Source organism: Acomys minous, assembly GCF_964271855.1.
Source record: "Acomys minous genome assembly, chromosome: 3".
In the NCBI taxonomy this organism is placed as follows: domain Eukaryota; kingdom Metazoa; phylum Chordata; class Mammalia; order Rodentia; family Muridae; genus Acomys; species Acomys minous.
Window position 1 is genome coordinate 23820272 of NC_140485.1, and position 14449 is coordinate 23834720.

Below are 14449 nucleotides of genomic sequence, written 5' to 3' on the forward strand. Positions count from 1 at the left end.
AGTGGGGCAGTGATTTAATCAAAACACATATGAAATTCTCAAACAATAACTTTAAAAATGTGTCCTTATATATACTTTACTGTTTAAAATGATTGGTATTTTTGTATTTTCTTCTCTCTTGGATACAATATAAGGTCATGGGCTTTGATAGAATCAGATTTCTCTTTCATCTGATTCACTCAAATTTTACTATAACTTGGCAAGTAAGAAAGATCTCATTTCCCATGCCTCTGACATTAAGCTTTTTTCTTTTTTATAATTCTTTGAGATTACAATACTGTCAGAACTGATGCGATAGTGCTTGTACACATGAGCATGGTTGATGTGCTGTTGGTCCAGTTGGGTCTCAGTTAGACACAGAAACATTTACTTCATATTGATCTGCGCAGTTTAAAATTACCATATGTCTGTAGTCTGTTTAGGAAAAAGAAAAAACAGAAAAACCTCAAACTTAACAGAATGTAATTCTTTCTCAGCCCTTAACCTTAATTGCTATATATTTTTTTCCCCAACTGGGCCAATGTAGTGTAACAGATAGGCTCAGTGGCTAGTCATGTCTGATTCCTTTTGTTTTAATGGCCATGGTATTACAAGAAAGCTCAGCTTCCACAGTCATTGCCTCAGGGGAGTAACACTAACTGGACTCTGGGAATGCAGAAATGGTTCTTGCGACTGCAGTGCACGGAAAGTGGAATCCAGATATGCACCGTGAAAACTAGGGAAAAACAGCTTTATAAATTCTTTCATAGCTGGTGTGTCTTTTTGCCTATGTTGTGTCCTTTCTTGTCACCTAATATAACCCACTCTTGCTCTCCTCTCTGCATTTTTGGGCTTGACCCACCCGACACCTGTTTATTTTAGTCATGCATTCAGTATAACTCGAGTCTGCAAATGAAGGAGGAACATGTGGCTTTTTTGAGTTGGCTCACCACATTTAATATACTTTCCAAGTTTACCATTTTCCCCCCTCCAAATCTCATTTTCCTTTACAGCTGGATAAATCTCCATTGTGTATATTAGCATGTTTTCACTATCTCTCTGTCTTTTGGTGGATATTTGAAGTTCTTTGGATATATGTCCAGAAGTGGTTATTATTTCACTTTCTAAAGTTGGCTGTCCATCTGTCTGTATGTCTATAGAGCATCAGTAACAAAACAATACCCACCAAAAAACCTTCAATTTAAAAACAAGTCATAAAATCTAAACTTAATCACATAAGTAAATGGCAGTGTTCAGGTAACATAAGGTCTCAAAAGTTTCTTCATTTGCCTAATAGCTATGAAACATTTATTCTGTAAATGTAAATAAATGTTTATGACAAAACCAGGCAATTATTATTAGTTTTTTCAGTGTTGTAGGTTTTTAAAATTTTATTTATTTTTATTTACTGTGCATTGGTGTTTTGCTGGCATGTATGTCTGAGATCTTGGAGTTAATAGACAGTAGTGAGCTGCCATGTGGGTGCTGGTAATTGAGCCCAGGTCTTCTGGAAAAGCATTCGGTGCTTTTAACCACTGAGCCATCTCTCCAGCCCCGATGCTGTGGGTTTTTAAAAGATGTTTTATGTGTGGATATTTGTCTGCATAGATGTGTGCAGTGTCTGGGGATGTCAGAAAAGGGTGTTGGATCCTCATACTAGAGTTAGACATGCTTGTGATCTGCCCTTTGGGTGCTGAGAACTGAACCTAGGTCTTCTGCAAGAGTAACAGTTGCTCTTAATCATTGAGCCATCTCTCCAGACCCTTATTACAAATTTTAAAAATGGATTTGGTGTTGGTTGTTTGAGACAAGAGTTTGTTATATATAGCTCTGGCTGACCCTGTTACTCACAGCCCTCTGCTGTGTTTCTGCCTCTGTCTCTGCTTTTGAGTGCTGAGAATGTTGACTAACGGCTGTGTCCACTGTACAAGCTCAGTCTTATTTCTTCAGTAATTGTTGGACTTTACAGTTTTATTTGAACTGTTTTGAATGTAATACTAATGCTTTAGTGATTCTACAAATTGGGCAAGATGCTCATTTTCAGGTATGTCTGTACTATTTGACTGCCCGAGGATGAGAAAGGTCTTTCAAGCCAGAGAGGTAGCAGCCACAGACTAAAGAAATGATTCATCCAAGTCTTGTTTGGTGAGCTGGTGAATTTAACTGTGGTAGTTTATAGGAGTATGGGCAATGTACATGTTGCCATACCAGCAAGAAATAGTTATATGTGTCATTATTCCCACTACTTCTCCAACCAATAGTTGACTCCTCTTGGGTATAAGTACTGTCTTATGAGCTCTCTTCCTTACACGAAAGTATATTATTAGTGGACCCAATTTTGGGAGTGTCTCTTGTGGGTAATCACAACAGCTCTGATCTAAAGATAGCAATTGTGGTATCATTCCTGGAGAAGAGAGTTCTACAGTAGTGTCTACTTTCTTTTCTTTCTTTCTTTTTTCCTTTTTTGAGATAGAGTTTCTCACTCCCTGGAACTTGATGAGTAAACTAGACTAGACTGACTGAGCCCTAGGGATCTGCTACCTCACCAGCAGTAAGATTACATGTATCCAGTACCATTCCTGGCTTTAAAAAAAGGTGCATTCTGGGTACCGAAGACAGGTCCTTTTGTTTGCAATCAAACCCTTACTCACACAGCCATTTCTTCTTGCCAGTTTGTTAGGCCTCTCAGTGCCTTCAAGTGGAAAATAAGCTGAACCTCCTTCATAAAATTATTTTCATTCATAAATGCTATTATAGTCTTTATGTATGGTGCTTTCTGATGAAAACAAGAACCCCTGCTTTCTGCAACCTTTTAGATACCATTGTAAGAATACAGCTAATTAGGTTTATATGAGTCTTGGTAATGTTGTTGTTTGTGATTTAGGTGGTCTTGGAGGCATTGGAATGGGACTTGGTCCAGGTGGACAACCTATTAGTGCCAGCCAGTTGAACATCAGTGGTGTAATGGGAAATTTGGGTCCAAGTGGTAAGTTTTTTCTTAAAAACTCTTGTAAGTGTTCTGCTTGCTGTTTAATAAAGCTTATATTTATTAGTCTCATTGTTTAGGAAACTCTGTTTTAGAAATGTTTAGGATATGAATTCTGTCTGAAGAAGGAACAAACTTTGAGAGAGCAGGTGACATAAAAAGAGGGCAGGCACGTGAAAGCTAGCCCTTGAGTGCAATGCATACTGAAGTGGCTTTAAGGTAGATGAAATCTCAATTTAGCTCCTTGAATTTTGTTGAATACAGATTTGTGGAATAGGTGGCAACATGGCATAGCATAAGCAATTTAAATTTATTATGCTTGGATGGTAGCTTTGAAGTAGCATTTCCCTGCTACTTGGGCTCTTAATTATCTTTAGAGATTGGTTTTCTAACTCTTACATTCAGCAAACTTCATTCTTTCAAGTTTGTTGAGAACCTAACATGAATTTTGTTTCTGTGGTTATGTTGCTCAATGTTTACTGTATCATACAAAACTTAAAATTGTAAAAATTAGCCTACTATTTGAAAGTCATGATTAACCCTGATGCCAATCTTAACCCTAAAATTACATTCCTTGCACACAATGTCAAACATGTAATTAATATAAGTATTATTTTTAAGAAAATAAAGTTATTTCTAATAAAAATGAAAGAGTGATTCTATTTTTGGCATCTCTTTATAGTGTTTGGGTTAATGTAGATAGCTATACTGTTGTGTCCGAGTCTGTGTTTGTTATGATAGCATGCACCATGTAGTTGATGTTAAGTTCCACATTGTATCATGAAAACATGAGGGAAAATAGTCATGTAATTCAGAAGTATTGACTGTTGGAAATCATTTTGACCTCTTTGCTTTTCAAAGGTCCCCAGACCATCCCTGTTAACTGCTGTGTGTTTAGAGGCGTCTTTGCTTTATAGTCTCATCTCTAGGTCTGCTATAGTGACATCACTGTACCTGAAAGAATGCACACTGGTTCTAGTTACTCTCCGACTGGATCTTGTATGTGACCAGTAAACTTTTCTTGTCTGATGATCAGAGCCTGTTTTGAAGACTGGTGACTAGTCAGCCACTATGACATAGCTCTGTAAACCATCCTTCTATACCCTGCACCTGCTTCTCTAGTGTCCCATTGTGACTAAACCAATGGTATTTATTTTGCTATGATGTCATTCGTTAGTCACAAAATAAGATTGACTGAAAGTACATACTGTGTATTTTATTTGAGGTATGGGAATGGATGGTCCGGGTTTTGGAGGAATGAATAGAATTGGAGGAGGTATGTATAAGTATTTGTTTTTGCATGTACTCATCGCCATTTTAAAGAAAGTAGAAACTGTGTTGAGAATTCTAGAAAAACTCATGGTTTATTGTTGGCTCGTGTTCTAAAGGCTGTTGCCAAACACTGAGCCTAAAACACCTTAAAGGAAGGTGATGTGTTAAGTACCTGCACAAGGTGAAACGGAGGAAGCACTTCCTGGTGACTTAACATTTCCAGAATGTACTGTTCATCTACAGAGCTATAAAGTCTCAAGTTTATTCTCTGTTTCATAGGAGTTGGGTTTGGTGGTCTGGAAGCAATGAATAGCATGGCAGGATTTGGTGGAGTTGGCCGAATGGGAGGTAGGTGAATGTTATAAGGTCAGGGGAGTTATATTATCCTTACTTTCCCTAGTATTGAGATTCTTACTTCACACACATAGGAGTAGATGTTGTAGGAGTCTTCAGAAGGCATGTGGGCACTACAGCGCACTTGTAAGCATGGAAGGATGGGCTGGGGTGTATAGTGAGTATATGGGACAGGTTGGTATGCCACAGACCGTTTTGTACTGATAACTTCTGCTTCTTTTCCCCTTCAGTTTAGCTTAGACAGTGCTGAATGTTTTTCCTTGCATTGATGTATTTGAAGAAGGGTTAATTTGTTGCACATCTTTTCAGAGCTATACCGTGGTGCAATGACTAGTAGCATGGAGCGAGATTTCGGACGTGGTGATATTGGAATAAATCGAGGCTTTGGCGATTCCTTTGGTAGACTTGGTAGGGCTGGTTGCATACTTTTTTCTTTTTGCAGGTCATATTCTTAAAAAACTATTGGTTTTGGTGAAACAATTTTTAAAAAGTTATAATTTACATAGTTTGTTACTAGGAAAAAAACACTAGGGATTTTCATTTTGTGACTCCCTTTGACAGTATCTTAAATATTTTAATTTTATTTCCAGAAAATTATATGATGTTTTGTTATTTGTGAGTATAGTACCATGGGCATTTTGAAGTGTTGTTATTTAAATTAATTAGTATATTATCTTTCCATCCTTGTTTAGGCAGTGCAATGATTGGAGGGTTTGCAGGAAGAATAGGAGCTTCTAACATGGGTCCAGTAGGAACTGGAATAAGTAGGTTTAAATTTTAATAGAATTTACTGAGTAGTATTTGAGTGCTTGCAAGGAGTTTGTGAGAGTAGTTTTGTAGTCCAGCAATACTTTGCTCTTATGTGTTAATGTGTCTTAACCATATTTTGAAATATTTAATGATTTAAGGTTTGATTGATGTTTGAAAATTAACTTTTTTTATATATTTCTCAACTAATACCAGAATGTGTATTCAGTAGCCAGTCCAAAAATTGTCTCTCCACATCCCATGTCACAGACACAGCCTTAGTTCTGTTTTGTTTGCACAACGGCTCCTAGCTTGCTTCATCTCTATGCCTCATGCCTCTGGCAGATGGAGACAAAGCACCAAATTTTAATGACTTCCTGAAGTGGAGAGTTAAGAAGGAAGAGTGATTATTTTCCTCTCTTCTTAGACGTTTCAAAACCATGGGTGTGTTGCAGCACTAGAGAATGCCACATACTTCCCCCTCAGCTCCCATGCCCACATGGTAATCCTCACCTAAGCCTGCCATGTGACTGAGTTTCTGACAGGCATCGCTGACTTGGCTGTGCCTGTGAGATGTCCGTATCTTACTGGCTTCCTTTGAGTGTGGAAATTTCAGGAAACAGGAAGTAAATTTACTAAGCATGGATTTGAATTCCTGTCTGTTGGATACATTTGCTTTCCACATGCTTCTCCTTTTATTTCCTGCTCTGCCATCCTTGCGCGTTCATTTTCTTCTCAGTATGGTCCTCACCTTCCCCTTTTATCTCAGTGTTTACTTCTCTGTTTCCTCAGTTACATTGTTATTAACAGAAAGCCAGCTGGGAAGTCATAATACATTTTTGGATTTTTATGTAGGGATATTAGGTATGAGAAAGGATGACATTTTGAGAATGAGATCAGGATAATTAAGGGAGACTGGAAGTAAAATCAGTGCAAGAGTAGTTACGAGTGAGGAATGAAATTTTCAAGCTTTGTTTAAAGGACAGTAATTTCCCTTTGCCAGTTCTATGTAATATTGAGTTACTGTTGTCTTTGGTTACTGAAAGTTGAATTGATTTGTGGGAAACAGAGGTGCATATACTGAGGTAAAAGGTGAGCAAGGAAAGGACGATGTGTGGGGGTGATGAGAGTGACCCGTATGCTAGACTTGTAACAATTTATATTTCTCTCTGTAAGTTTGTTTTCAACAGTTACTATATTTGCTATTATTGTAAAATATAAGAGTTAAAAACTATTATAATATGAAAATGCTGGAGGATTTAAATATATAATATGTTTTATGATTAGAATATTATTTTATAGAGGCATATATAATTATATAGTAACTAAAGTTAACTTTTCCCAAGTAACCAAATGTATACCAAAATCTATCATTTGTTTTCTCTATGGAAATAATTTTCTGTTATAGAAATGAATTTTTCTCTCCATTTTCAAAACTGATTGTTCTTTTCCTTTCTTCTCTCTTGCTGTCTTTGTTTTGTTTTTAAAACTTGAACCCCCCAACCCCCCCGGCCCTTCCTCACCCTGCAGGTGGCAGCATGAGTGGCATGGGCACTGGGACTGGAGGCCTGGGCCTGAGCCTGGACCGCATGGGCTCCAGCTTCGACAGGATGGGACCCGGGATCGGAGCAGTGCTGGAGAGGAGCATTGACGTCGATCGAGGCTTCTTATCAGGCCCCATGGGAAGTGCAATGAGAGACAGATTAGGCTCCAAGGGCAACCAGATATTTGTTAGAAATGTAAGCAAATAAATAAATGTATTGCAAAGTTAAATTCTCTCTCTCTCTCTCTCTCTCTCTCTCTCTCTCTCTCTCTGTGTGTAAGATATTACTTTTATATATAGGGAAATATAAATATTATTTATGTAACATATATATGCTACAAATTTCTCTTTTTATTCTAGCTTCCTTTTGACTTGACTTGGCAGAAATTAAAAGAGAAATTCAGCCAATGTGGTAAGTATACCAGTAGCTGAAGATTATGTTGAAATTTCTTGTGGGGGAAAATCTGATTTTTAAACTTTGAAATACCATGTTTAGATCTTGGCTTATTCCAGTCATATTCTTGTCTGATTCAAGTTCAGGTAAGTAATAGTTTTGGTGTCTGGTGACTTGGAACAGGCAACAGGGCCTAGTAAAGACTTGACAGGGTAGCCTGTTGTCACTCGTAAAGAAGTCTCGTCCATTCTGTAACGCTATATTGCCTGCACACCATAGGAATATTAAGCTAAGTAACATAGAACCCTGCTAGATACAGGTACATCTTGGTGGCTCTTCTAGTCCTTTGGAAACTGTTCTTGGCTATAATGACACTAGCTACAGACCTTAAATTATTCCTAAGGTCTGTATATTGGCTAGTTTATTAATTTCAAATAAAGCGTTTTCTGTGCTATACTCATCTTGTTTTAAGATTTCTTAATTGGTAAAGCTTTCCTCAGAAAGAGAGAGAGAGAGAGAGAGAGAGAGAGAGAGAGAGAGAGAGAGAGGGAAGAGAGAGAGAGAGGTGGGGGGGAGGGAGAGGGAGGGAGAGAGAGAATGAATATGATTGTATAATGTGATTGGAGGAATTGTGTGGCTGGCACAGAGCAACAGTTTTCCTTCTGTTACATAGAATCCCAGCCTAAAATCACACTATACATGTATAGTAAGATATACATGTAACACATTATGCTGAAAAGCAGCTGGAAGTAGTACATTTGGCCTCCTACAGTTCACAGAAAGCTAGGATTTGCCTGCTGCTTTTCCTCTAGAGTGTTAGGATTAAAGGTGTGCAACACCATGTCCAACATCTTGAATATTTTTAAAGACATGAAAAGCAAAAACCAAAAAAACCAGGTAACTTTAGTGTTCTTCCGCAATAATAACCTTTCTATCTGAGCCTGGTGGTCCAGCCTTGTAATTCCATCTACTTGGGAGCCTGAGGTAGGATACCACAAGTTCAAGGCCTGCCTGGCCTACAGAATCAATTTAAAGTCAGCTTGGACAATATAGTGAAACTGTCTCAACATCAAACATCAAAATAAAAACCAAGAGAAGGTGGAGGATACTGGGAAAACATGGCCCACAGATCAGCTAAGCAGGGCTCCCATGGGCTCCCAGAGAGTGAACCAGCAAGCATGGGGCCTACATGACCTACGTGAGTCTGCATCAGGTTATGGCTGCTAGGTTGGTGTTTTTGTGACTCTCCTAACAGTGGGAATGTTTGTACTCCTTACTCTTTTGCCTGCGCTTGGGACTCTTTCCTCCTATTGAGTTGCCTTGTCCAGCCTCAACAAGAGGGCTTTTGCTTTATGTCTTGTTTTGTCCTGTTTGGCTGTCATTTCTTGGAGACCTGCTCTTGAAGGAGGGTAGATCTGCAGGAGCAGGTGGGTGAGGGGTTGTGTTAGGAGTGGAGGGAGGGAGGGGAAACTGAGGTCAGGATGTTTTATATGAGAAAAGAATCTATTTTCAATAAAAACAAAAAAGGTTATTTGGAATTAAAAAAATGAAACAAACAAAACAAAACCAAGAAAGATGATGTTGCTCAGTGGTAGGGTGCTTGGTTTAGTTACCAGGACTGAAGGCAAAGGGGGGGAAAAAAGGAAACTAAAAAGCATTTATGGCCTGCTGTCAGGGGTTCACATGGATTTTATACGTAAATTTCTTTTAGCTGTTTTAGCTTTTGTTACAATGATTTCCTAATTTTCTTTTAGCCCAGATTGAGGCTCTTTAGGATAATTCTTACCTTTTTAAGCTAGTACCTTTTATTATCTCTGTACATATAGAAGAGTTATAAAATGTTCACAAGTACTCTGATTAAATCTTCATTCAGTTATTCATTCATTAAGTCTATGATCACTGGTTTTTTTGGCAGTCTGCTAGACTTTGGAGGTGAACAAAATCAGCTATTGAGGTTTTCAAGGAATCTACACTATGAATCTGTATAGGATGTTCTGTCAATGGCGCTTTTATTTTACATTAATTTTTTGAAGAAGAGGCAGTTCTTGTAGAAACCTCGTCAAAAGCAAGTGAGTTGGCAGTTCTCTACTGAGAGAGAACAGAGTAGTGTATTGTTTGGAAGCTGTTGGTAGCCTGTGGAGAGTAAGTACACACACCCTGTAAGCAGTTGCTCTTCGGAGGTCAGTAGAAGCAACACTTGACAGCCAAAGCTAGGCTGGGGTAGCATTGACAGATGGTAGTGAGAAGAGAAAGTATCCAAAGTTGCATTTAAAAATAGTGGCTAAATGAAAATGAACTTATATTTCCTTCTTTTCTTTCCCCTTTGAATTAGCTGATTGTCTTAGTTGGGTTTCTATTGCTGTGATGAAACACAGTGCCCAAAAAGCAAATTGGGGAGGAAAGGGTTTATTTGGCTTGTGCTTTCACATTGCTGTTCATTGAAGCAAATCAGGACAGGAACTCAAAACAAGCCAGGAACCTAGAGGCAGGAGCTGATGCAGAGGCCATCGAAGAGTGCTGCTTACTGTCTTGCCTCCCATGGCTTTCTCAGCTTGCTTTCTTGTAGAACCCAGGACCACCAGCCTAGAGATGACACCACCCACAATGGGCTGGGCCCTCCCCTGTTGATCATGAATTGAGAAAATCATATTCTCAACTGAGGCGCCTTCCTCTGATGATTCTAGGTTGAGTCAAGTTGACTAGCCAGTACACTGTTAGTTAAAAGGTTAATGAGAGTTTTGGTTTTCTTTTTAACTTTTAAATCTGTTATAAAAGCTGCAATTCAATTTTACATATTTACATAATTCCATGTCATCTCATTTTTTAAACCATTAATATTGATGGCAAAAAATAACTTATAGTAAAACAGAATTAAATATTATCAGAGTATTGACATGTTTAAATTGAGCCAATTGTTTCCTGTTGTATCACATTATTTATGAATATTAAGGGTTTTTCTGGGGGGCTGGAGAGGTACCTCAAGATGTTAAGAGCACTGGTTAGTCTTTGAAAGGCCCTGAGTTCAATTCCTAGCAACTATATGGTGGCCCATAACCATCTGTAGTGAGACCTTGTGCCCCTTCTGTCGTGCAGGCATACATTCAGGCAAAACATAATAAATAATCTTTAAAAAATTAAGCCTCGCGCAGTGGCGCATGCCAGCACTCAGCAAGGCAGAGGCAGGGGGATCTCTGAATTTGAGGCCACCCTGGTCTGTCTACAAAGCGAGTGAGTCCTAGACAGTCAAGGGTGCACAGAGAAAAACGTTTTTCTGTTTTAATACAGTGTTCTTTTAACCTGACACAAACAAGGAATGACCTCTTCAGCCATAAAAGGCAGGTTTGTTTGTTTGACTTATTTGCTGTGTTTTGTTTTCCTGAGCTCAAGCCAGCTAAGTAAATGTCCTTGCTGAGGAAGAACCAAGTGGCACTTTAGACACAATGTCTGCCAGGAAAGAACTCCCTGGCCAAGTGCCGTGATGCTAATGTGCATGTAGTGAATTGTTGGTGGTGGACTAGTTACAATACTCAGCCTTTATAATTCAGGAAAGATATTTTCAAATCTCCGTAAACAGAACAAGACCAAGAATAATTTAGAAAATTTCTGTTTTCAAGTTCTAGAGTTTAGTAAGCCCCCAAAGGCACCATTATTGGACTCCAGATAGTAATGTTATAGCTTTATTTAGGGAGAAAGTTTTTATTATTTATTTATAAATGTATTAATTTGGCTTATTTTTTAGTTACGGTTGGTGCCAGCATTTTTAAAAATATATATGCCATTTCTAAAAGTAATAGCCTAGACTCAATAAAGTGGAAAGCTTTCTTTTATTGTGTTAAATAGATCTCACCCCTGCTCTGTGTGACAGCAGTGTCTAATTTGTGGTACTCCTCCTTATGGCAGATCTTAGTCCTATACAGTTGATAAAATGTCAGTCTTGTTTTTATTTTCTTGAAATCCTGCAAGATAGTAGGCCTATTGAAGACATCCTCAGAATGTAAAAAGTTAGGCAGATTGATTATAATTACTTGAAACTTTCTCTCCAAAATTATTTATTTTAGAAAGAAAATATCTTAATTTATGTCTTTATAGGGTTGGGAAATGTGGCATTGAACTTGGTTTAGTAGTGAGTGTCTGTAATCTTAGCACTCAGAATAGGTGAGGTGGGAGGGTGTTGGGTCAAAAAGTTAAAAATAGAATAAACTAAATAAACCTAGAAGCCGAGGATGTAATGTGGTTTAGCATTAAAGCACTTGCCTGGTATGTGCAAGACTCTGGCTCACAACCCCCAGTCCTGGAAGTAAGCAGGCCAGTCAGCGACTTCAGACTCCGTGTATCGTCTTACTTGGGTATCTTGGGTCTAACCATGAAAACAGGTGTATGTAGACTGATCTCTATAGTATAGCTATCCAGACTGAGAGGGCTCTGGTGTCTTAGGCGATAGGCCTTGTCAAGTAGATGAGTTCGTGGTGAGGTCAGGAGCCTGGATGCCTGAGTGATCATTCCCTAAACCAACAGGGACAATTTAGGAGGAATATGGGAAGAGAATCTTGTGTGAAAAATGGTTTATGTAAGAGATAATAGCATATTTTCAGGGTTCTTGCTCTTGTAAACCTTGTTGTTGTTGTTTTTAACCCTATGCTGTGGCATTTAGAATAACTTAAGTTTTTAAGTAAAATTAGAATAAGAGAACCTCCAGCTTCAAAGTTCATAAAATTCCCCATAATCCTTGGAGATTACTGTACGTGCATGCTGGCATGTGTCAAAGCATGCTGCCTTAGTGGAGTTGCTCCTTTCTGGGTGCCAGTTCCCGATATGCTGGAGCATTTTAGAGGTTACACTGTCTACCACTGTACTGGCTCATTTTCTGTCAACTTGACAAGCTAGAGTCATCTTAAGAGGAGGGAGCCTCAATTGAAAAATGCTTCCATAAGATCTTAACATCAGGCTGTAGGCAACCCCGTTGGACATTTCTTAATTAATGATTGATATGGGAGGGACCAATCTATTGTGGGTGTTTTCATCCCTGAGCTAGTGGCCCTGGGTTCTCTAAAAAAGCATGTTGAGCAAACCATGAGGAGTAAGCCAGTATTCCTCCATGTCTTCTGTGTCAGCGCCTGCCTCCAGGTGCCGTGCCCTGCTGTGAGGTCCAGTTCTCACTGTTTGATACTGAACTGTAATTCGGAAGAGTAAGCTGAATGAGCCTTTTCTCTCCAACTTGCTTTTGTTCATGGATTTTATCATAGCAACAGTAACCCTGAGCAAGACAACCACTAATGTTTCCTTTATCATATGTGTCTCAATGTCATTCTGTGATTTTATTTTTCCCCTAGAAGATAAGATTAGTGGCTTTTTTCCCCCCTATTTTACTAGTTGTGGGCTAAATATTATTTCAGTCTACTTCAGTCGTTAAGTAAAATTTCCAGGATTAGTCTGTCTTTCAACTCTTAGGGGTATAATTTCCTGGCTTACTTTACAAGTTGTGGTTTTGAATCAGTCTGACATTGTCTTTTGATTAGTTAGTGTTGAGAAGGTGAAAGATTGGTTATCAGTTGCCTTTAAGAAGAAATGCAATGGAAAGTGGATGAGAAAAAAAATAGACTAGGCTGTTATAGATAAGAGATCATTCAGCTAAAGTACTTAACAGGAGAGCAATCTTGCTTATTCATTAAGAATAATATTCATTTCCTTCATCTGGAAATGGCTTTACTTCTTGATAGACCCTCACCTTTTACTTTTTTCCATCTTCCTTTTTTGTCCCTTTGTAAAACTACGTTTGTCTGAATGTGGAATTTGGTTAACAGACTAAAATTAGTACACAGTAATTTAGCTGCTGTGATATTCAAAGTTTAACATGATTTGATGACAGGTGCATCCAGTGTGGGGAAGTATAAGATAAGTAGTTAGTTGTGCCCTTAAGGTATAGCCTATTCAGGTTGGATTATTGGCGTCTTGATTGGCCTGGTCTGTCTTTGTTTACAGGTGATTAATACTCCTCTTTACTCTCAGCCTCTTGTTTTAAGTGAGGTGTTCTAAGGCTACTTTGTTTTCCGATGTTACTGATCATACAGTAACTATAGATTTACTCTAGAGCTCATGGTGTTGTTAATTGTATAAAAACAGTTGTTAGGTTTTGTTGTCTGAAGTTTCTCTGTAACATCATTATTTTTATCTTTACTGTTTTAAATCTGTCTTTTTATAATCATTTACTTATTTGATGCCATCCTTTAAGATTTCCAATCCAAATTGAATTGATGGCTTTGTCATAGTAGTTGAAAAGTAGAATTGGTGGGCCCATTTATGACCTGGCAGAAACTAGATTTATGGACAGTTTTATGTAAGCTAATATGTATGTATACATATTCATTATATAGGAATTATATTCAGACTATATAATGATAGTGCTTATATATATGTATCTTATTATTAATTAGTATGTTTAACCAAAGTACCTGTGATCTATCTCAATTGCTATGAGGAGTTCAAAACTTGTCTAGTGAAATGGAACCCATTTAAATGGACTAGTAATTGTGTAACTCTCCTTTTACAGGTCATGTAATGTTTGCAGAAATAAAGATGGAGAATGGCAAGTCAAAAGGCTGTGGGACAGTTAGGTTCGAATCCCCAGAGTCAGCTGAAAAGGCCTGCAGAATAATGAATGGCATCAAAATCAGTGGCAGGGAAATCGATGTTCGCTTGGATCGTAATGCATAATTTCAAGCATGGTTGGACCATTCCTTCATCTGTTTATTAAATCTCCTAGTAAAAGTCATTTTTTAGTAATGTTGTATGCTTACAAATGCTGTAAAAATGAACTTTTAAAACTCCCACCAGCTTTTAACAGTATAATGTTGAAAAATATACTGTGATTTTCATTATCTCAAGTTTGAGTTTCTAAAGACGGCAAGTCTGATCATTCAGTTTCAATGGATGAACACACCATTTTTCATGAAATAAGCCATTTTGTTGTTTTCAGTAGTAGAGTTTGTTTGTTCTAGTTTCCCCAGCCTTATTGTAAGTTAACAAATACTTTTTTTTTTCCTTTTAAAATCTCTGCTTCATATGTAATTGTTGATGAAAAGAAAGGGCTTAGACAAATTAGGATGTGATTTTGGTTTGGTTTAAATTACTTCTGTCTGCTTATAAAGAGTAGTAATTAAGTGTTACGTTCTAAAGT

At 37.9% G+C, this 14449-nt stretch overlaps 1 protein-coding gene across 4 annotated transcripts in view; it reads left to right on the forward strand.

The window, feature by feature from the left end:
• MYEF2 (myelin expression factor 2) overlaps positions 1-14171 on the forward strand; it is a 35155-nt gene extending 20984 nt beyond the window's left edge. The window contains exons 10-17 of one of the 4 annotated variants that reach the window (XM_084775530.1): positions 2864-2965; positions 4191-4241; positions 4517-4585; positions 4901-4999; positions 5284-5355; positions 6869-7077; positions 7242-7293; positions 13823-14171. In XM_084775530.1, coding sequence (XP_084631656.1) covers positions 2864-2965; positions 4191-4241; positions 4517-4585; positions 4901-4999; positions 5284-5355; positions 6869-7077; positions 7242-7293; positions 13823-13986 — 818 coding nt within the window. In that variant the 3' untranslated portion in view covers positions 13987-14171. The remainder of the gene's footprint in view (positions 1-2863; positions 2966-4190; positions 4242-4516; positions 4586-4900; positions 5000-5283; positions 5356-6868; positions 7078-7241; positions 7294-13822) is intronic. The other 3 variants (XM_084775533.1, XM_084775531.1, XM_084775532.1) reach the window with 3 other exon arrangements.
• Positions 14172-14449: the final 278 nt, after the last annotated feature.